This window comes from Anarrhichthys ocellatus, unplaced genomic scaffold (genome assembly GCF_004355925.1).
Source record: "Anarrhichthys ocellatus isolate YVR2014 unplaced genomic scaffold, GSC_Weel_1.0 scaffold7, whole genome shotgun sequence".
Classification (NCBI taxonomy): domain Eukaryota; kingdom Metazoa; phylum Chordata; class Actinopteri; order Perciformes; family Anarhichadidae; genus Anarrhichthys; species Anarrhichthys ocellatus.
Window position 1 is genome coordinate 334,037 of NW_022280037.1, and position 21,758 is coordinate 355,794.

General features: G+C 42.5%; 4 protein-coding genes across 6 annotated transcripts; all 4 read left to right on the top strand.

Moving 5' to 3' along the window:
* The first annotated feature begins 788 nt into the window (after nt 1-788).
* On the top strand, nt 789-3,503 carry zpcx (zona pellucida protein C). Its single transcript, XM_031848109.1, has 9 exons — nt 789-1,226; nt 1,304-1,416; nt 1,494-1,567; nt 1,664-1,835; nt 1,914-2,019; nt 2,152-2,237; nt 2,317-2,402; nt 2,502-3,351; nt 3,430-3,503. The coding sequence occupies exons 1-9, from the start codon at nt 807-809 to the stop codon at nt 3,449-3,451; spliced, it is 1,929 nt and encodes a 642-aa protein (XP_031703969.1). The 5' UTR covers nt 789-806; the 3' UTR covers nt 3,452-3,503.
* Nucleotides 3,504-3,838: 335 nt separating this feature from the next.
* Nucleotides 3,839-12,122, top strand: pabpc4 (poly(A) binding protein, cytoplasmic 4 (inducible form)). The gene is made up of 15 exons (XM_031847623.1): nt 3,839-4,453; nt 6,770-6,963; nt 7,669-7,784; nt 8,717-8,856; nt 8,953-9,047; nt 9,121-9,258; nt 9,367-9,462; nt 9,602-9,871; nt 10,469-10,559; nt 10,718-10,816; nt 10,914-11,044; nt 11,147-11,237; nt 11,321-11,451; nt 11,539-11,663; nt 11,747-12,122. The coding sequence occupies exons 1-14, from the start codon at nt 4,261-4,263 to the stop codon at nt 11,638-11,640; spliced, it is 1,887 nt and encodes a 628-aa protein (XP_031703483.1). The 5' UTR covers nt 3,839-4,260; the 3' UTR covers nt 11,641-11,663; nt 11,747-12,122.
* Nucleotides 12,123-12,930: 808 nt separating this feature from the next.
* On the top strand, nt 12,931-16,968 carry ppie (peptidylprolyl isomerase E (cyclophilin E)). Its single transcript, XM_031847817.1, has 10 exons — nt 12,931-12,988; nt 13,420-13,518; nt 13,640-13,683; nt 14,228-14,254; nt 14,391-14,472; nt 14,562-14,665; nt 14,748-14,871; nt 14,958-15,143; nt 15,257-15,399; nt 16,400-16,968. The coding sequence occupies exons 1-10, from the start codon at nt 12,958-12,960 to the stop codon at nt 16,466-16,468; spliced, it is 909 nt and encodes a 302-aa protein (XP_031703677.1). The 5' UTR covers nt 12,931-12,957; the 3' UTR covers nt 16,469-16,968.
* A 74-nt stretch (nt 16,969-17,042) lies between these two features.
* On the top strand, nt 17,043-19,194 carry gjb10 (gap junction protein beta 10). Of its 3 annotated transcripts, none has more exons than XM_031847819.1 (2): nt 17,043-17,179; nt 17,599-19,194. In XM_031847819.1, the coding sequence occupies exon 2, from the start codon at nt 17,699-17,701 to the stop codon at nt 18,488-18,490; it is 792 nt and encodes a 263-aa protein (XP_031703679.1). In that variant the 5' UTR covers nt 17,043-17,179; nt 17,599-17,698; the 3' UTR covers nt 18,491-19,194. The 3 variants fall into 3 exon arrangements, with proteins under 3 accessions (XP_031703679.1, XP_031703678.1, XP_031703680.1); XM_031847818.1 differs by having other exon boundaries at nt 17,664-19,194; XM_031847820.1 differs by having other exon boundaries at nt 17,667-19,194.
* The last annotated feature ends 2,564 nt before the right edge of the window (nt 19,195-21,758 follow it).

Below are 21,758 nucleotides of genomic sequence, written 5' to 3' on the forward strand. Positions count from 1 at the left end.
GGCAACATTAACCTGATATTCACATTAATGCTACACTATTTACAATCTAGTAATGTATTCTGAACTGAGCCATTCTATGATTAGCCTACTTTTAATTTAGGCACTTTAAATGTATTTTGATGTTAATACTTTTGTACTTTTACTTACATTTTTGAATGCGGGACTTGTAACAGAGTATCTTTACACTGTGGTATTGCTACTTTTATTGTAAACAAATTCAGTACTTCTTCCACCACTGTGCTACGTGTCCGTAGAGTTAAGCTTGATCATCTAGTTCTTTGAGTCCACGGAATGTGTAAATGTGACCTGGTCCACACATGCATAGAATTATATAAAAAAAGAAATGTATTATGTGCTCAATTTTATTCTATGGGATTATTGTATCAGCACACGACCATAAAATGTCAGAAAGTCATACCAAAGATGCTAAATTGGAGTTTTTTCTTCTTCAAGTAAATACTGCTGCTAAGATGGGGAAGACTAGACTATTTAATACAATTGATCTTATCGGTCAGGGCTCAACAAAGACCCTGGTTATCTGTAATATTTGCAGTCAGCAATAACATGAACAAAATACACATTTTCCATATTTTTAGTTTTTCTTAATAACAGCTTGTAAATGTTTCCCGCCTCACATTTAATCACACAAATAGGATTTTTAAAAAGCATTGCGAAAGCAGCATACTTGGCTGGCAGCCTTGTTAGCTGGATTGCCAGCACCTGTCCCCCCCTGCTGCTGCACCTTATTAATGACACACCTGGGCTAGGAGGGTGATCCGAGTGATTGGCCTACTTTGAATTTTGCAATGGGGACGATGGAGCTGTTACTGTGCCTTCTTTTGGGACACCATATTGCTGCTCAGTCAGTAATAAAAAAGCAGGATGCCACATTTTTCCACGATGTTCCTGGATTTTTTCACAGCTTCGTGCCTTTTCCCTTTGAAAGAAATTTTGATTTCACCCCACCTGACGCCCTCTTCAGCTCGTGGGGGACTTTGATCCCTGACTTGCAGGTGCTTGCTGAATTACCTCCCATCCCCATTGTTCCCAGAGTTGAAGTGTTTTGTGATGAATCAAAGCTAACTCTGCTGGTTGACAAGAGCTCCAACGGTCTCTCACTGACTGGAGAGGAGATGCAGTTCGGTGATGGCTGCTTTAGCAACAGAGAGCTACCGAACCAATTTGTCTTCACTTACGGTTTCGATGAGTGTGGCACTACACCAGTGGTGAGTTGACCACTTTCTTTACTATAGTTACTTTTATTTTCACAGCTTTGTAAAGCAGTCTTGACGCTCTCTTACAGATGCAGAATGGTTTGGTGATGTTTACCAACTCTCTCTACTTGAATCTCAAAATGCCGCCCACCACCTGGTTGGAAACTCGTCCCACGGTGCACATCTCTTGCATCCCAAAAAGGTGCATTCACTGAGTTACCATATCACTTGTAAGTGCCCACAGACAACTATACTGAAGGGGAATGCATGTCTTTTCAGGCCATATCCAAACTTCTTTGACTCAACGGCATTTCCTGAGAATGGCGAGACCTTTAACATTCAAGCCATGAACCGTGAGTAATATGATTTTATGAGCATGCGTTTTTTTAGGTTGACTTGTTTCATTTGTAGTCACGAATGTTCGACTGAATGTTTTGTTGTTCCTGCAGCATCCTGGACCAGCACTGCAGACTCTAATATCTACAAAAGAGGACAGGTTGTCAACCTCCAGGTTTCTGCCAAAACCAGGCCAGAGCAGCAGCTTTTCATCCAGTCCTGTTTTGTCTCTGCGTCTCCTGAGCCTCAGACTAGGCGTAGGCACGCAGTCATAATGAATAAAGGGTAAGCAGCCAGTCAGCTGAATTGTTTGTGACGTTGGTCCGTGAGCTAATTACCTGTGATGCCTTTGCTCTCTGCCAGGTGCACAGCTGGATTGGGTTCCCGTCATGCCGTTGCACTATTTGTGGCCTCCGACAGAGCGGATGTGGTTAATCTTGTTCTCGACACATCGTATCTCATTTCTGAGGTGAATTTTGATTTTTTTTTTTTTTTTTTTTTTTTTTTTTTTTTTTTTTTTTTTTTTTTCTTTTCCCTTCTTCTTCTGACATGTTTCTTCTGTGTTAACTGTATGACCTTGTGATTGCTCTCTCTTCTGAAGCTGTACATCCACTGTAGTGTCGTTATCTTAGACCAGGGTATCAACTTTGGTTCTAAATCCTGCAACTACAACATGATCCAGTCAAGGTATTTCTACATGCATCACATGTATTTTGTGACCTTTTCATGACTAAATGAGATTCATTTTTTTCTTCCCCTCTTTCAGATGGGAGGACCTTAGTGGAAATGCAGAAGTGTGCAAGTGCTGTACGTCAAAGTGTAAAGGTCTGTCGGTCAAGAACCTTCCTGAAGGTCAGTGCTTTGTTTTTGGTCAAAAGGTGCAACACTAAATGGACTTGGTCTGTTTCTGGTCTCTTAGTCAACAGTGACTGACCTAGCGTGTCGTTTCAGGTGCCAAGGCTATCGTCAGCACTGGCCCCATCATCATTATGGACAAACCTATTGCGACGCTTCTCTCTGAACCGCAGGAAACCTCCAGTGCTCCTGTTGCAGACCGCATGGCGTCTGATCGTGCAATGACTGAGGACACAATTATTTCTGATCACTCTGAATTACAACCCCCTCAGGGTGTGGTTGTTGTGAGTCCGGACCCAGTTGCCAGACTGACCCTTTGGCTACCTGGACAGGTGCAAGATACTGAATACGGCGAGAAGATCTGTTCTGAGTCCGAAGACAATTTGCAGACAAGTGACACCATGTCAAATGAGCTTCAACCTTCAACTGCAGATCAGGAGCCTCTTCTGCATACGCCCACAAACTTAGTCATACATCAAAGTTCAAATGAACTAGGAAGTGACGGTCATATGTGGGATTTGAATTCGCTTACACTGATTGATGGATGGGCAATTCCTCAACAAATTGAAAAGGCAGCTTTTGCAGAGGAATCTCAAAGAAAAAGGCGTTTCGGAAGATCTGGTATGTCTGACATTCAACAAGATGTGGACATCCCGCTGACGACTCTCATGAATGCAAATGTCCTAAACCAGAAGGATTGTAACAAAATGAGAGGGAAGCTGGCAGTGTTGCCCCAAGAAGAAACAAATGATGCCCAACCAATAGTTCGCTCCAAAATCCAGTTCTCCAAAGGCCCAGATGGATCAGAGACGCTGAGTTATGAGGAAGAAGCCCTGGGACAACAAGAGGGTAAAGGTGTGATCAGAAGACTTTGGCTGGATGGGATTCAAAGAGAACGGGAGCCCAGAAGGAGAGGGCTGCACTCAACTTTCCTGGATTTTTTGAGGTAACTAATTGTGTAATGTCGGTATGTTCTATGCTTGTGGCTTTGACTAATTTGTATGTCTCCATCTCTTATCCTCAGGGGGATGGACAAAGCAGAATAACTGCATCTTAATAAGAATATTCTGTAATGTAACAAATAAATGCATGTATTAAGAAAAAAAGGACGGCATATATTTCCAATTTGTCTTTTTAATATCTTTAAAAAAAAAAAAAGAGCAGGGCGTGTGTTTGAGAGCCTTTTGTATTTCCACCCAGATGTCGCTGTGGAGCGCTGGGCTCTGCAGTTAGGACGCTACAGTGCGCGCTCTCCCTTTTACAACGCATGCTCAGTGGTGCTTTTTTTTTTTTTTTTTTTTTTTTTATTTTTTTTTTTATTTTTTTTTTTTTTTTTTTTCTAACCCATGTGTGACCCTGGTCACTATTTCCTCCGCACTGCCACTCTCTATAAAGTGCCCACGAGTTTCCCAACGCAGTCTCTTTCCCTGGCCACAAAACAACTGTGGGTGTCTAACTCACCGTTCTTGAAAAAAACTTAAAATAATATAAAAAATATAAAAGCAACAAAATCTTAATAAAAAAACATTTACTCAAAGAAAAATAAACGTTTACTTAAAAAAAAAAAAAGCAAAATATTAATAAAAAAAAAAAATACTAGAAACGGGAGGTCTCGGGCTTTACCCGAAGTTGGCGTTTACCAAAGGAAGAGTTACTTCAGAAAAGATCATTTATATCGTGATTTTTCAGGTTTGACCTTTTTCTCATTAAGCTGGACCACAGAGCCTGCTGTCTCATTAGTTGGGAGAATTGAAGCGCAGTTTCGGACTCTGAATACAGCTAATACCGGCTTTTTTTTTTTTCTGGCGTTTTTTGAGCGAAGCCTGGAACTCATTTCTATTGTGAACCCCGAGATATGAACACAGAAACCGGGAGTTATCCGATGGCTTCCCTCTACGTTGGCGACCTGCACCCCGATATCACGGAGGCTATGCTGTATGAGAAATTCAGCCCAGCTGGACCGGTGCTCTCCATTCGGGTATGCCGTGACATGATCACCCGGCGATCCCTCGGATACGCTTATGTGAACTTCTCTCAACCCGCTGACGGTAAGAAAAGAAACCTGGCAAGTGATCACCGTGCAGTTTGAGCATATTGGCTGCTTGCAGCATGCGGGGATGTAAGGCGCAGAAAGCGTGCATCCTTCACATATCGACAATGTCACCGTATGCTTTCAATGTCAGGCGTGAAACGGTCTGCGTAACCAAATGCAAAATCCGGGACACACTGGCGATGAATAAAAAGCACAGGACTTTAACTGAACTAAAAGATATTTATACAGTCAAAGTAAGACGAGCGGTTCCCCAGTTGGACTCATTTTGACCCATATAAGCATGCCCCAGTTGTTATATACTCCTCACGCCTGCTATAACTGCATGTCACTGCTAGAGTCAAAGCCCTCACACACATGCATATTGAACACTCCTCTCATGCCCATCATTTGGAAATAAAGTCTTTGCAGACCTCACTTATTCCCGAAATGACATTTCTCCTATTTAAAGGGCCATGGAATAAAACTAATTCCCAGTGCACTCACTGACCGCAATAGAAGGGACAAGCACAGCTGAACAATAACCCCCTGCACTGACAGCTTTATTATGTCTTGTGTATTGTCTGCATTAATATCAAAGACTTGATCCTATGTCTGGGTTTAATCCCAGCTTCACTCTTTTTAACTTGTTAGGAATTATCTGAGTCACACGGTTGGTTTACCTGTAACATCTTAACCACCTAAAATGTGTCGGTTGTTAATCCACTGGAATGCCATCAAAGCATTGAGCAATAGTAGCAGGTGTTGTGGTTGGCTTTGGAGGCCCCGATACTGTTTACATTGCGTGGACTTCTTTGCCTCTTATGTCAACGTCAAGCACCTGTGACAATTTGTCTCTGTGTGAGTTGGTCACCGAAAGCTGGAGTAAAGGCAGGTTACAACTGGCTCAAACCAAGGGAGTAGGTGTCACTCACTTGAATTAATGCAAGGAGGGCCACAAGTGAGAAGATATGTCATTGGAAGTGTAGACATGGGGGGGGGGGGGTTTGGGGATTTAAATGGAGCCTTATGTGCCTGTGGGGCGATAGCTTGCTACTAGTAATTATAACTGGTCAGTACATCTGATGTAATGCAGAGTTAAACGGCAATCCAGGTTGTTTGCAAACCTCCGTTGGATTTCTTCATGTCTCGGCTGTATGTGTAATCACTCACAAGACCTAGTGTTGCTCATCTGAACATTCTTGTTGAGTGTCTCTTCCCCATCAATGGTAGAGATTGCTCTACTCACACTCCATGCCAGCACATACCTCCCAGGACCCCTCTCTAAATATAGAACATCTTTCTGAGCGGCCCAAAATCTGCCTGGCCGTAATGCTTTTAAGCTCTTAACATGACAGAAATGGTTAATAACGACGAGTAATTCAACGCCATCAACATTTTACCGAATGGCTTCACTTAAGACATTGGTCATGCATTACATAGATCACTTTGGCCTTTTTGAAACTACGATGTCCACTCTGAACCTTCCAGAAGACCACATGTTTGACAGCGGTCACACACCTTCTCTGAGCACACGAGCTGTAAAGTACAATTGCAAGCCAAACTGCTGATGCCAGCAGACGCAAGGCAGCTCCGTTTTGTTTACCAGACACTTTTAGCTGGAAAGCCTGGCCTGTGTGTGTCTGTTACTGTGGAGTGACTGAACAAAAGGATGTTTTGGCATGTGTGCCCACATGAGAGCCTATATGAGAGTTGGAGCATTGCTGAGAGAAATAGTATACAATGAACCTTGGTGATTACATTTGGTTCAAATAAGACATAATGATTTGATCAAATGAAAGATATCGCAGCTTAATACCACATTTTAAGCCCATTTTGTTATCTGAGGGCCCTCTGCACTGCTACTGCCACTGGCCTAGGTGGGACGTGGCCCAGCAGCATGTGGCAAGTTAGAGAAGGGGGACATGTGCTCTCAGCTTGCCCACTGCAGCTGTCCCTCACATTTCTCCCAGCTGCTCATCTGCCACATGGTCTACTGTAGTATCTTAACCATATTACATGGGCCTTGTTAATGGGCTGGCACCAGGGATTCTCCATTTTAGCTCACACTGCACAGGACGACAATAGGACTAAGACTAATACACATATACATAATCACCATATAGATTCATGTTATTTCTCTGGGGATGTTATTTAGGCAATGCTGTGTTTGTGGTTTAAAGGGACTTCTGCAGCACCACAATGCCTGATTCGTGTCCATGATAGATGGAAGCATGTTATGTGGTATACAAGTGACTGATATGTTTTCAGACTCATGGCTCCATACAAACGACCAGCCATGACCTTTCCCTCTCTCTGTCCCCCCTCCCTCCAGCTGAGAGAGCCCTGGACACCATGAACTTTGACGTGGTGAAAGGGAAGCCAATCAGAATCATGTGGTCCCAAAGAGACCCTTCCCTCAGGAAGTCTGGAGTGGGCAACGTGTTCATCAAGAACCTTGACAAGTCCATTGACAACAAAGCCCTGTACGACACCTTCTCTGCCTTTGGCAACATCCTCTCCTGCAAGGTATAACTGGCATAAATGTGACTGAGGTGCATAAAAGAAAGGGCAGTTTCTTTTTATGCTGTATATATTCCCACATTTGTGGAAAACTGTTCCTCACCGATTTCTCACAATTTGTGCTTAAATTAGACTAAGTTTGAATAATATTCTTATTCTCATGTAAACTCATACACCATCTCTCTAGCAATGCGTCTACATTTTGGGAAACACATGTATTTGCTTTCTTGCAGAAAGTTAGCTTAGAAGAACGATACCACTCTGACAGTTTGAATATGAAGCTGCAGCTGGTTAGCTTAGCTTGGACGGGACACTGGGGAAACAGCTAGGCTGGCTGTACACAAAGGTGACAAAATACTCCTACTCTAAAGCTCACTAATGAACTTCAAAACTGAAGTGTAAAACTGGCAAGTAACCCTTTTAAAACTTTGTTTTTTATATGGATTAAACAAACACAATTAAACATGTTTATTTGTACAGAGCCAAGCTTGCTGTTTCCCACCGTTTATGGTCTTTATGCTAAGCTAGGCTAACTGGCTGCAGCTTCAAATATAGTGGAGAGATTTGAGTGGTATTGATCTTCTCATGTCACCGAACAAGCATGTTTCCCAAAATCTTGAATTATTGCTTTAAAGTTAAACAACTGCCTGCGACCGTCATGATGCCTCTCTTCTGGATGAACTTTTACCCAAATGTCTTCCTCTACTCCAGGTGGTGTGCGATGAAAATGGCTCCAAAGGCTACGCTTTTGTCCACTTTGAGACCCAGGATGCTGCTGATCGTGCCATTGAGAAGATGAATGGCATGCTTCTGAATGACCGCAAGGTGTGAGTGTCCGGCCATCTAGGATCTGGGGTCAAAGGGGCGTTCATTGTCGATAGTATATTAAAGAATTTAGTTTGAACTTTAAATTGATTGTAACAGTACTTCAAAGTTATGATGACGTTGAAAGTCCAGCTGCAGAGGGTGCAGTACTTATTGAGCTTATGGTGAAAATAGCGCAGTAATAGCTTATATATGTTTTTTGTGTATAAACCTGACTCGTTTGTTCTACATGTATTGAGTGAAGTGACTTTTGGTGTCCTTTTTCAGTTGGTGAGTTTGTGTGTGAATAATCTGACTAATAAACTCATCTCTCACTACCGCCAGTATGAAGATAACCTCTGATCTGATAGATAACACACTAAAAGCTCTTACACCTCATTTGTCCACTCGCTGGTCACCCGTCTTGGAGTGTTTGCTTGTATGTATGTGTGTGTGTGTGTATGACCACGCTTGTGTGTTTTTAGTGATGGATCGAATGCAGGAATGCAATACTGGATGGCGGAAGTGGAGAGGTCGTCATAGCAAGGTATATAAGATAATTTGGTCCTCCTCAGCTTTACTTTGTACTGTGAGACTCTGTTCCTCCATCCCTCTCCATCCACCACCTCATCAAGTTTTGGACCAAGAATTAAGATGGTTCTCACTGTGATGTCTAGCATGCCGACAGTTCTGCCTGCCTCTGGTGATATTAACTGCAGTTGGATGTCTTTTTGATTGTTTGAACCTGGAATGAAGAGTGACATGATGAAATGGCTGTGAATTTGTTTTGTGGATGTTGTCCCTTATGCTCTCTTTTACTTATCGTGCTTGCGTGTTCAGGTCGTCATCTCCCGGTCAAGTCTTTTTAGATCGGAAAAAGGATCCTAGTTTGTTTCTCATTTCTGTCAGGAATGTTTTACAAGAGTGTGCTTTGCTGCTCTTCCTCCATCCTCAGGTTTGTGGGACGTTTCAAATCTCGCAAGGAACGGGAGGCTGAACTCGGTGCCAAAGCCAAGGAGTTTACCAATGTCTACATTAAGAACTTTGGAGATGAGATGAACGATGACCAGCTGAAGGAGCTTTTTGACAAATATGGTGAAGTGGGACTATAGATGAATGGGTATTACTCCAAACGTATGTGGTCTAGTTCTGCCTTCTTACATCCACTCATCTAACCTTTAACCTCTGCAGGTAAAACACTCAGCGTGAGGGTGATGATTGACCCGGCCGGTAAATCCAGAGGCTTTGGATTCGTTAGTTACGAGAATCATGAGGACGCTAACAAGGTACTTTGGCCCCATGGAAATGCACCAAGTCTTTATTGGTATTTACCTCAGGTAATTATGATCTCGTCCAAAGGCTGTGGAGGACATGAATGGCACCGACCTCAACGGCAAGACTGTGTTTGTGGGCCGGGCTCAGAAGAAGATGGAGCGGCAGGCGGAGCTGAAGAGAAGGTTTGAGCTGCTGAAACAAGAGCGGATCAGTCGTTATCAGGTCTGTAGAAATTAAGAGCTCAATGAATCAAATCAATCTTCAAATATAGCCGGTCACTGCCAAAGAAGCTGCTATGAGTGAATCATGATTGTCCGTCTTTGGTTTCAGGGTGTTAATCTTTACATTAAGAACCTGGATGACACCATAGATGATGAGAAACTGCGCAAGGAGTTCACTCCGTTCGGGTCTATAACAAGTGCTAAGGTGACAAACAGATGTTGCAATGCATCGCCACTAGAGAAGTGATTATGCATCTCTGCAATATCAATATAACAACGGTGTTGTGTAAAACAACGATATTGTGAGTTTGACATTAACCAGACGCAATCTGTCTCTCTATTAGGTGATGCTAGAGGAGGGTCGCTCCAAGGGCTTCGGCTTTGTCTGCTTCTCCTCCCCCGAAGAGGCCACCAAGGCCGTGACTGAGATGAACGGACGCATCGTTGGCTCCAAACCCCTCTACGTGGCTCTCGCTCAGCGCAAAGAGGAGCGCAAAGCCCACCTCACCAACCAGTACATGCAGCGTATTGCCGGCATGAGGGCCATGCCGGCTAACGCCGTCGTCAACCAGTTCCAGCCCGCCAGTGGCTACTTCATGCCAGCTGTGCCTCAGGTGTGAGAATCAAAGTCTGTGTGTTAAAATAACTGCTCCTATTGACAAGCCATCAGATAACTATCAGCTGACTCTACAGTTCCCCTTTTCTCTACGGAGCTTTTCAGTCATTCATTTTGTTTTTAATGCTTGCAACTTCCCTTTTTTGGTTCAGTCTCGGCGCTGTAATCAGGCAGGCAGATGTTTTTATCAAAAAAACATATGTACCATACCAGCATCAAACTGTAGACTGGCAACATTAGCGAATAGCTGCTGAACCTAGTAGAGCTTTAGCGACTGAAGAGCCAGATATTTCCTACAGGAGGTTGTGAAGAACAAAAACAGAGCTACAAGGAAAGGGAATGATGGACTTACATTTGCCTGTTAATACAGGTTAAAAATAAGTTAACATACTTACTTGGCATACTATTTAAAGTTTGTTAAAATAATACCAGGTTTTTGTAGTGTATTTGCCAGGGGTCACCAGGCAAAGTTTTGATACTTTTGTTTAATTTTTATTTAAATATAAATGCAGCAGATTAAAAAAAATAGACTGCAACAGTAGCTTATGATATTAATGCCATAAAATCATAAATTTCACTTACTTGTACCCACCAGGCCCAGAATAGGACTACATACTATGCACCCAATCAGCTGGCCCAAATGCGACCCAACCCCCGCTGGCAGCAGCAAGGCGGCAGAGGTCAAGGTGAGCACATGGCATTAGATGGAGGGCATCTATCTTTCATATTATTTTTCCAGTTACCTAACATAATTGTACTGCAATGTAGCTATTTAAAACATTTCAATACTGTTGAGGTTTGTATTGCGCCTCATTGTTTTTGGCTCTACTTCTGTCACTCCCAGGTGGTTACCAAGGGATACCCAACTCGCTGCGTCAGCCAGGACCCCGTGCCAACCTGAGACACATGAGTCCTGGTGGTGGCGGCACACAGGGCCCCCGAGGTGCGTTCACCAATAACAATTGATTGACTCTGACGTTATTAACACTACATATACAGAAGAGGTTGTCACACCACTGAATCTTCGTCTCTGCTCCTAGCCTCCGGCCAGGCCATGGCTACCCGTCCCTCCATGGGAGCCCCCGGCCCCCGGGCCATGCCTCCTTACAAATATGCCACTGGTGTCCGTAACCCCAACCCCCAGGGGGTGCAACCTATTGCCTTACAGCAGGTATGAGCGAGAGACCAATCACATCATCTACTGTTCCTATCATATCCAGCACCCAGCTCAATAAATCTTTTTTTCCCTATGATATTTATTTGTCCTTTCTAGGCTCAGCCAGCCGTGCACGTTCAGGGCCAGGAGCCTCTCACGGCCTCCATGCTGGCTGCTGCGCCCCCTCAGGAGCAGAAGCAGATGCTTGGTAAGAATCCCATGATGTAATAAAGGAACTGTAATGATTATCCGTTTTTATTAGGTCGATTCATTCTCAATTTTTCCAAATAGGTGAGCGTCTTTTCCCGCTGATTCAGTCCATGCATGCCAACCTGGCAGGAAAGATCACCGGCATGCTGCTGGAGATTGACAACTCTGAACTGCTGCACATGCTGGAATCCCATGAGTCTCTGCGCTCAAAGGTACTTGGTTAGCTCTGTCTTTGCAATAACGTCACGCTATTAGCCATATACATGTGTCATTGTTCATGTTTGATGTTATGTTACAAGGTGGAAGAAGCCGTCGCAGTGCTACAAGCCCACCAGGCAAAGAAAGATGCCACTCAAAAAGTGGGCAGCATAGCCACTACTGTTGCTGCTGCCACATCCTGAAGACTGCCTGCTGTATTGAATTGGTACGATAAAACATAATCGGTCAAGCTATTCATACATAATTTAAGTTTTGTGGTAGTAATGAAATGTCATTGTGTTGTTTCAGGGCACAGAAAAATGAGCAGAGGTGCAGAGAGACACACTACACTGACTCCTCTGAAGAATCAGAAAAAAGGAAGAAAAAAACAAAGGAAAATATAATTTAAAAAATATACTAAAATAATATAAAATATCACAGTTCATAATTTTCTAGTTCTATAAAACTTTTAAACTGCATACCAAAAGCTATGATGCAAATCGTTGAATGAAGGTCCTTCATTTTGTGGCAAAGGAGAGAAACCGTTCTTCTAAAGTAAATATGAGCCTTCTTCTTTTTCTTTGCTTGAAAGTTTAATGTTTGATTTGAAATGATGGACTCTTCCATCCTATCATGGTATCATGGGTGTGTGGTATTCTCAATAAAAGGATGATATATCAAGGTTCCCACTGTTGTGTTACTTTAATGTTTACATATAACTCACTGTATTCAGTTTAAAGTGTGTATCTGACACGCACACTTACCTGTCAGTAATGCACAGAGAAGGCCAAAAGCCAGCACATTTTATTATGCTGAGCATCATATGCTTGTCTGGGCTACATTGGTATCATTTAGGGTGTTCCCTCTTCATAAAGAGGCTTGATACAAGCAACTTAAGGGAAAGGAAAACATACAATTTTATTTTTACTAGAAGGGGAAAGTTTTTCCTTTCTCCAAATTATCAGTTGGATATATTGTCACTAAGGTTTTGCATATAAACCTCATGGTCAAAATAATAATTCATTACCATGAAATCACAACAAAGGGTGGCAAGCAAGCTCTGAACAAACACTTTTACATGGTTTGATATTAAGCCCTAAGAATGATAGATGCATACAATTTTGTAAATAAGAACAATTTAATGTTACAATGAAAATGAAAATGTTGTATAGGTATCACCTTTATGATCAAAGTGTCATCTTCAAGCTCTGTTTTCTAACATATGATATTAGTAAGACTTTTTGAACGCTTTTCTGAAAGTCATCCATTCCTCTTGTCATTCTTCTCTAAGTTTGTGTGACAAGACAGCGTTTATTTTAAAATCCACTACAGAAATGTGATCCTGCTGATCCTTTAATATGATCAAATCTAAATAAAAGATGTAAAAAGGAGCAATTGGAGCGATGACAGCTTTATCCAACAGGTGGTGCTCGCGGGCCCCTGATCACAGGGAGGCGGGCTTTAGCCTCGCTGCACCAATGACAAGCTGCTGGGGTCGAAGTTGAAGGGTTACATCCAATATGGCGGCTAACAAACGAGTGCTGTATGTCGGTAAGTTAATGTTACTTTTCTTAAAAATACGTTGAAATGACTTTGTTCCAGTAAACTAAGCTAACGTGTTGAGGACATTACATATTAAATAATTATATGAGACACAACCAAATGTGTATAAAGTGCAGATAATATGAAGAAAACTCGCGTCACTTTAAAACATGGCAACGTCGCTGATTTTAAACTTCGCACAGTTTCCTCGACCCCGTGACTGAAGTGCGTCATCTCAAATGTGTAATAAATAAACCCAATGAAACGAGCACATGCAAGTTGTGGCCTCACGACTCCAATGGTTCTTATTGTTTCTTGAACGTCGCACGTAAACCTGCACCGTTATCCCCTCTCCTGAATATTTATACAAACATATTGTCTCTTAGGAATAATAACTTCCTGTTCATCAGCTCAGTGTCGGTTCGTTGTGTTTCTGTCAGGTGGCCTGGCGGAGGAGGTGGATGAGAAGGTGTTGCATGCAGCTTTTATTCCGTTTGGAGACATCACAGACATCCAGATACCATTAGACTATGAAACGGGTAAGATCACGAGCGTTGCCGTTAACTGTGATGGAAGCTCCACTGTTTCTATAGAACATGAAGTCACTGTGGGTAAGATGAATATTAGGCTGTAATAATGTGTCTTGTGTTCCGTTTTCAGAAAAGCACAGAGGATTTGCATTCATTGAGTTTGAATTGGGCGAGGTACGTGAAGTGCACACTAGTGGCACCAATATTGTGATGTTGACCCATTAAAAACAATACTCTGTATGGAAATCTCCATGAATTTAAAATAGATTACTTTAACCTGAATATGTTCAGTCATGCAAAAATAATGCATGTTTTTCCATTTTTGAGAGAGATGTTGAACATGTACCTGAACTGAGCTACAACGCTATCTGAGTCATCCATCTGCTCGCTTGTGGAATCTACTTTAATGTACAGTAATAAAACACATCAAATTCACTTAGTTTAAACCATATTAGCAACACAAGAGAAAGATTGTGTTGTGATGTTAAATCTATCCCCAGCTATTAATATGGCTGTTCTCTAGCATGTGAATAGGAATTGAGTACGGCATTCTGAATACATTGTTTCCTTGGATTGCTGTCTTCTTTAGATAAAGGTGTTTGGTAATCTGACTGGTGGATTCCATGTAAAACAGAGTTGGTGATTGAAATACAGTGCTGAGCTTTAATGGTCAATATATCTGAGCTCTTAACCTATTTATGACCGTTGTCTTCTGTAGGACTCTGCAGCGGCTATTGATAACATGGTAAGTGGATCATATTGCTGCACGTTCACGTCGGTGAAGTTGTATTTCTGTTTCTGGGACCTAGCTGTTGTGAATTTACCCGAAAGGTCCATAATGAGCTTTCTGCTTTAATGTTTATTTTCTTTCTCTCTGCTAGAATGAGTCTGAGCTTTTTGGACGGACTATCCGGGTCAACACGGCCAAGCCCATGAGAATCAAAGAAGGTTCTTCTCGACCAGGTGAGTAATGAAAACCTGTTTTTATAGAGGCCGTAAGTTTAAGTGATTTGAAATCTGTGTTTATGATTTGAACTCTGCTCCTCCGTCAGTGTGGTCGGACGATGACTGGCTGAAGAAGTTCTCAGGGAAGACCGCAGAGGAGGCTGATGCGGAGGCAGCGGGCGGAGAAACAACCACCACTGCAACACAGGAGGTGAGATGGCTTTCTCTCTAAACTCTGCCTCTGACTCCTAGCTACGTTAAGTCGGTGACATAAGTATGATATGTTTTTGCAGGCTGAGCCTCCGGCTAAAAAGGGCCGAGTTAATCCTCAGGTCTACATGGACATTAAGATTGGAAATAAGCCAGCCGGGAGACTACGCTTCCTCCTTCGGGCTGACATCGTTCCCATGACTGCAGGTGTGTATGTTGTAGGGCTTTGTCAAATAAACAAAATATCCGTGGGAAAATAGTAACAGCAGCATCTTTTCTTAAATCCCATGAAGAGAATTTCCGCTGTCTGTGCACGCATGAGAAGGGCTTTGGCTTCAAGGGAAGCTGCTTTCATCGCATCATCCCTCAGTTCATGTGCCAAGGAGGTGACTTCACCAACCACAATGGCACCGGCGGCAAGTCCATCTATGGCCGGAAGTTTGATGATGAGAACTTTGTCCTCAAACACACGGAGCCAGGTGAGGAGTTCAGTGTGGAGCTCTTGTAGTGCGTGTTGGTGGTCATCATGGTTTACGTTTACCAGCGGGTCCTGTGGGTAACTGGCCAAACCGTGTCTCTCTTGTGCTCACAGGACAGCTCTCCATGGCCAACTCTGGGGCAAACACTAACGGCTCTCAGTTCTTCATCACCACCGACAAAACAGACTGGCTGGATGGCAAACACGTGGTGTTCGGAGATCTGGTGGAGGGGATGGATGTTGTCCGTGCAATGGAGGTAAAGGTGGAAAGGGTTCACTGCTGCAATCACAGTTTTCTATTTGTAAAGTGAAAGTTATTTCAGTGGTAATGAAAGTTTAAAATCACTCACAGCAAAAAGGGCTTTCAGTAACAAACCTTAAATATTACCCAATGTGTTCTTTAAATGTAAACATCACTTTTTTTAGCAGTTTAATTAACAAAATTAACAAACTGTTGAAATTAGTAGAATAATCTGTTGGTCTACCAAATGCAATACATATTTAGGGATGATGTGAGGTTTATCCTGATTTTTTTTTAATCTAATTTTGGGGCTTTCCAATTTGCAAAATACACATACAAGTAAAAGGAGGACGAAAATCAGCAAAAACAGGAACCCTAAGCTCCCCCACCCACCCAAAAGAAGAGGCCACAATATACAGTATAAAGCTTAGTAAAAAGTTTTTTTGGTATGTATGTATGTACATACATGCATACCAAAGAAAGCTGCATAGGCAAAACCCACTAATGCAACAAAATGTCCAGAAGAGTATTCAGTCACCAATAGGGACCGGCAATAAATGAAGATAGAAACACATAGTGTGTGTTAGTTGTACTGTAGATAGTTGGAGCAAGTGTTTCAATGTTTCTCAGGACACAGACCTGCATATTAATGCTCTTGTTAGACACCCTGCCCCCTAACATAATCCACAAATCAGTTAGACGAGTATCTTATCTCTAAAAATTAATAATTGTATCATTGAGCCATTTTTTTACAACAAGTAGGAGATGAAGATTTCAAGTTCATCTTGTTTTTTAAGTTTCAGAAATAGAAAGATAATATTATTGATCATACTGTTCACAAATGTTATCTAGATTATGATTGTACCATTAAATGTTGAACTCAAACATCCATCTGGGCTTAATATAAAATTGATCTTCTTGTTCATATTGTAATATGAGTATGCAGTTTAAGACCATCAGGCTACATTTTTGGCAAGAAATCGGTGTATCTTTTAAATGTGTGTTTTTTCCTGCAGGCTGAGGGAAATAAGGAAGGCAAGCCGAAGCAGAAGGTCATCATCTCTGACTGTGGGGAGTTTGTGTGACGGAACAAGACATGTGTTCTTGTTTGTATATGTTGTCAATGGGGGCCGTGTATGTCTGAGAGCACGAGTGTGTTCATGGTCTTTTGTACTTTGAGGTCACATCATCTGCCATGTAAATATTTCAATAAACATCGTTTTTTTTTTTATAAAGAAGCCACAGCTTGATGCCTTTTGCTTTGTACAAATGAAATGTTCCATTGATCTGCTGATTGTTGGTTTAACCCTTTTTATAGCTGCAGAGCTACAACACATTATTATTATTATTTTCAAGTTTAACTTGTTTTTAAATTCAGTAAAAAATCTAAGTCAATATTGTCAAAGGCTTTGTGATTAATTAATTAATCATAAAACCATTTATTTTCATACATAAAATCTGAGTTGGTTCCAAATTAGAGATGCACCATGCAAATGATGCATGGTAAAATATATCTATGTAATGGGTTATTTATTGTACATTATGAACAAACTTCTATAAGTTGAATAAATATAAACAAAACAAACCGCCCTTTTTCCTCACCTTATTGGACAAACAAGTATTCGGTGCGGTGGAGCTGCCGCACCTGAGCAGGTTGAGTGGAGAGAAGACGTCGCAGGAAAACAACTCCTCCCCTTCCACTCCCGTCCTGTTGAGCAATGTACTGAGATTCTCATCGGTGGAGTTCATCCAGCAAAGCCGCTCCGACAGGGAATCTGATCGGCAGCGTTTAAACTGTAAGTATTCAAATCTATATGTAAAGCACCGAGTCCGACAGTACTTGTTGGGATTTACCCGATTTAGGAAGTTTTAGGCGTGTTTTTTTGGGATACGCGCAATCGCGCACGGAATGAGAAAACTTAAATGCGTTTGCCGTAGTCGTTGGAAGTGAATGTCTGAGTAAGATTTGACTGACTACACAGCGATGAATTACAACGGTTCTTCTTATTTTATAAGAAAGTCTCTTGTCTAATAAAAGTTTTGATGCCCTTTTATGGGCTCATTTTGCTCGTATTTCTTATAATTTTTTGACGTCAAAGATACGTAACCACATGAATTTACATGTTAATGATCCGGTTCTACCGCACTTTTTGTTGTTGTAACAGCCTTCTTTTACATCTGAGATATATATATGACTGTTTTCTTTTGGCCTCAGGCTGGTAGATACCTGAGTTTTGTCTGCCGTTTCAACTGTAAAGAGCTTCCTCTGTCTTCCATCAGCAGGAAGAGAAGACAGACTGTGAACAAACCTAGTCATGAACTGGGCATTCCTCCAGGGCCTCCTCAGTGGGGTGAACAAGTACTCCACAGCCTTCGGGCGAGTTTGGCTCTCCATCGTTTTCCTCTTTAGGGTCATGGTGTTTGTGGTTGCGGCGGAGAAGGTATGGGGCGACGAACAGAAAGACTTCAAATGCAACACAGCTCAGCCCGGGTGCCACAATGTCTGCTATGACCACTTCTTCCCCGTCTCCCACGTCCGGCTGTGGGCCCTGCAGCTCATCTTCGTCACCTGCCCCTCTCTCCTAGTGGTGATGCATGTAGCCTACAGGGATGACAGGGAACGGAAACACCGGCTCAAGTATGGCGAGAACTGCCACCACCTCTACAAGAACACGGGCAAGAAGCGCGGGGGCCTGTGGTGGACCTACGTCCTCACTTTGTTCTTCAAAATCGCTGTGGATGCCACCTTCGTCTACCTCGTCTACCACATCTACGAGGGGTATGACTTCCCCTCGCTCATCAAGTGTGAACAGAAGCCCTGTCCCAACAAGGTGGACTGCTTCATCGCTCGGCCCACTGAGAAACGAATCTTCACCATCTTCATGGTGGTCACCAGCCTGGCCTGCATCCTCCTCTCTGTTTTTGAAATCGTCTACCTGATTGGGAAACGCTGCCGTGAATGCTTCACCGCGCCCCACAAGTCTCGCCACATCATGACCAACGCGATGTCCAGTGGATCGACCCTGATGGAGTCAAACTCTCTAAAGTTGCCGGACAAAGCCCCCCCTGATACGCCTGCTCCTTCATACAGCGTCGCCGTATGTTGAGATCCTGAGAATAAAGGCAGAGACTTAATGAAAAACAGTGTCATGGTAAAGGAAATATGCCTCTCCACCGGCACTTCCTTAAGAGACTTGTCAGCAGACATTTGAGTGCTCAGAGACCGAACTACAATAGAGATAGTTCTTTACTGTTACTGTGTCCATGTGTCAAAGAATTATAAATTCTGGACCTCAGGACGTATGTGTCATTGATCTGGAATGTGCTCACTGTGGTGGGGTTTGGGTCAAAGTATTTACAGTTTCTTTTTCTTTTTTTCCCTTTTTTTCCGACAGCCCTTTAAATTAGGCCTTGAGACCAATTACATGAGTCACTCCATAGTTTGGAGATGGTTTCGCATGAGGTTTTGTGTGTAAGATTTTCCTTCTGCTCAGTGCCCAACCCCGAAATGTTTAGTTCAAGCCGTACAGCGTCATTTCCCCTTCACTCACCCCTTCGTGTCTGACTCTTTGTGAATACTGCCCTTAATTTATCAAGAGGTTTGAAAGATTGTGTTGTCCTGTATGTTATTGTGCTGACCTGTTTTAAACTGATTCCTGTACACAGGCAGAATAGAGCAATGAAGTCCAAATGCAGAGCTGTAAACACAGTCGTTAATGACATCAGGAGGTTCATATTTCACAGCACTGAGGTGCAGTGCGGCTGCATAGTTGTTCATAATATTTTACATTAAAGATAATAATTTTCATGATTTGAAAATGTGCTTTTTCCCCTTCCGTAACATCAAGGAAGTCAATTTAGAGAGGTCCATACTGCATTAACACCCAACACGTCTTAGCATAGGAAACATACTAAAGAGCAATGTAAACCAGCCAAATGATTTGTTGATTCTGCAAGTTCTGTGGTTTGATTGGTACGTTGAGGAGGGCAGAGGAGGAGTCTCCCACCCCTCAGTTTGAATCATCCGTGCTGACGGGCGTGGACCCACCCAGTGCAGGAATTTGTCGGTCCGGGCAGCCTCTGAATAGATCTTTCCAGTATTTACATGCGATAGGAGCGACGTATAGTGAGAGTTGAAACACATGTTTTCTTACTCTCTCCTTGTGGTGTTGTGCCAGTCAGATATTATCAGTTTGCTCTGCTGGGGTTTCATGACGTCTAACGCTGAAACTTGTCCTGCCACCTCATACCTAGGAGAACAAATACAGTTTGCGCTGCTCAGAGCAATAAAGAATGATATTTAAAAAATTCAAACAGAAAAGTGTGTTTCCACAAACAATGAAAGGATAATCTGCAGGCACAGTTTTCATTGGAACTGTTGTCTATTTCAGTAGACGGTAGTTCCGATGAACTCTTAACGAGAGAGGTCTGTGGCTTATCATGGTAACTAGGGGACTGATTTGGGTGAAGACAAGCTGCTGCTGGAATGTTGTTTTCCACCTCCTCTGTGTCGGGGTGGCAACAGAAATGGCACAGATGGATCCACGTGAAGGAAGTGGAAGTTTTTTATTTTGTGGGTGATTTGAGACTCAAAAGAACTTAATCGTCAACCCACCCATACACAAGTACACAGTAGGGATTGAAAATGCATTCTCTGGGGCCAATGCTACAATTACCTGGGTGAAGTGATTAAGTCTGAGTCAAGCATCACTTTTATATTAGGATCTTTACTCTCAAGTGTTACAACAAATATAGTAACGTGTAACAATCTCTGAAAGTAAAAGCAAGCTTCAGTATGCACATTTCTCTTTGTCCTTATTCTGTTTGTCCAGCCTGACTGGGTGTTTCTATAATGAGCCGACATTCACTCCCACTACAAGATCCTCCCAACTTTTTTCGGGTAGTATTTCTGTTCTGGTTCTCTGTGCGCTGGTACATGTCCCTCTTTCACATTGCCAGCAGTGAGAAGTCATGTGTTTATCCTGTTTTGTTCTGTCCTGTTGAGACTCGCTGGTGGCAGAGGTTGAGTCACGGTGTGCATTCCTCCAGGTGTGTCCCGCCAGACTGCCTGGACCAGTTCTTCATCTGGAGCCAAGACGCAACCGCTCTTTCCCCTCCCCCATCTCAAGTTCAGTTATGGTCTGCTGAACTGTTCCTAATGCTGCAAGTACAGATGTGTTCACGTGCCCGAGCTTTATGCCACAGATGAACTTTCCTGAAAAGAGAGACTTGATACTTCTAACAATATCCCGAGACTTTTAGCTCATGGCTGAAAGACTTCGAGGTGAAGTGATTCATTTAGAGAATCCAGAGCAACCATAACATCCTCTTCATAGTGTAACTTTTTACTCTTGGCATTATGAATTCAGCTGTTGACAGATGGAAATATGAGAAACAACCTTCTTCTAAATTTCATTACTTTTGGGTAGCCATGTTTTAGCCTGGCACCAGATACCTGCATTTCTGTCCACATCTCAGTTTCACATCCACATTTTAACAAAGTGAAATAAGACAAATTCAGCTTCATTGTCAGGTTACCTAAGTGTAACAGCTCTTATATAAGAACCATGTAAATTACATGTATTAACTTCTGTTGTTGTCAGAAACATTTTGTTGGCGAGCCCTTTCTTATCTATCGAGAAATATTTGGCTTGGTTGTGAGCTGTGGCTGTTAGTGAGCCTGAAATAAACAGCTCACTGAGACATTGTATGTGTTTCGCCTGAACAATGCAAATAACTCTGACTTGACTTAAGACTGGTCTTTTATCCTTTTGTGTAATGTAAACACAGGATTCAATAGCTCTGAAGGCAGGCACCGGTCTGCAAGAACTGGCAAGCCCTTGCACAGCTATGGCATGCTGATCTTTGATATTCGTGACAGTGTCTGAGGACTTGAATTCATCTGCAAACACTACTAATAGGGACATGGGTGTTCCCTACAGAACAGAAACACATTAAGGCAGTTTGATTGGGAAATCCTATCTGTAAAGGGCAAGAAACATAGGTTTGATCGTGAAAGTGAGTGGATGGTGAAGTGGGGACAAAAGCTCATGATCTGACAATGAGGATGAGCTCAAAAGGCTCATGAATTGTGATAGTGTTACCTGAGAAGAGCTTGGCCTTAAAAAGAATGAAGGAAACACAGTACGCCTTTTTGGCTCCGCCGTGGGTGTTAATAGAATGAAGGAAGGAATAAATAAATTAACACTGCAGGAAATGAGAGAAGGAGGAACAGGGAAAGGTTGAATATTGTTGTGGTTACATGACAACAAAAGAACTCTGTAAGATATGAACTGACACTCTTCGCTTCATCTCCACCTCACCTTTTTTTCAATAACCTACTCCCCCTTTAGAGAATCCTAGAAAGAATGTTGC

What these genes read in the sequence shown, in the direction of transcription:
- ppie (XM_031847817.1), top strand. Translation starts at nt 12,958, where the DNA reads ATGGCGGCTAACAAACGAGTGCTGTATGTCG. An exon ending in CAAACGAGTGCTGTATGTCG is followed by an intron (nt 12,989 to 13,419) that starts GTAAGTTAATGT and finishes TGTTTCTGTCAG; the next exon opens with GTGGCCTGGCGGAGGAGGTG. An exon ending in ACCATTAGACTATGAAACGG is followed by an intron (nt 13,519 to 13,639) that starts GTAAGATCACGA and finishes TTCCGTTTTCAG; the next exon opens with AAAAGCACAGAGGATTTGCA.
- zpcx (XM_031848109.1), top strand. Translation starts at nt 807, where the DNA reads ATGGGGACGATGGAGCTGTTACTGTGCCTTCTTTTGGGACACCATATT. An exon ending in AGTGTGGCACTACACCAGTG is followed by an intron (nt 1,227 to 1,303) that starts GTGAGTTGACCA and finishes GCTCTCTTACAG; the next exon opens with ATGCAGAATGGTTTGGTGAT. An exon ending in ACTTTCCTGGATTTTTTGAG is followed by an intron (nt 3,352 to 3,429) that starts GTAACTAATTGT and finishes TCTTATCCTCAG; the next exon opens with GGGGATGGACAAAGCAGAAT.
- pabpc4 (XM_031847623.1), top strand. Translation starts at nt 4,261, where the DNA reads ATGAACACAGAAACCGGGAGTTATCCGATGGCTTCCCTCTACGTTGGC. An exon ending in AACCTATTGCCTTACAGCAG is followed by an intron (nt 11,045 to 11,146) that starts GTATGAGCGAGA and finishes TGTCCTTTCTAG; the next exon opens with GCTCAGCCAGCCGTGCACGT. An exon ending in GGAGCAGAAGCAGATGCTTG is followed by an intron (nt 11,238 to 11,320) that starts GTAAGAATCCCA and finishes TTTTCCAAATAG; the next exon opens with GTGAGCGTCTTTTCCCGCTG.
- gjb10 (XM_031847819.1), top strand. Translation starts at nt 17,699, where the DNA reads ATGAACTGGGCATTCCTCCAGGGCCTCCTCAGTGGGGTGAACAAGTAC.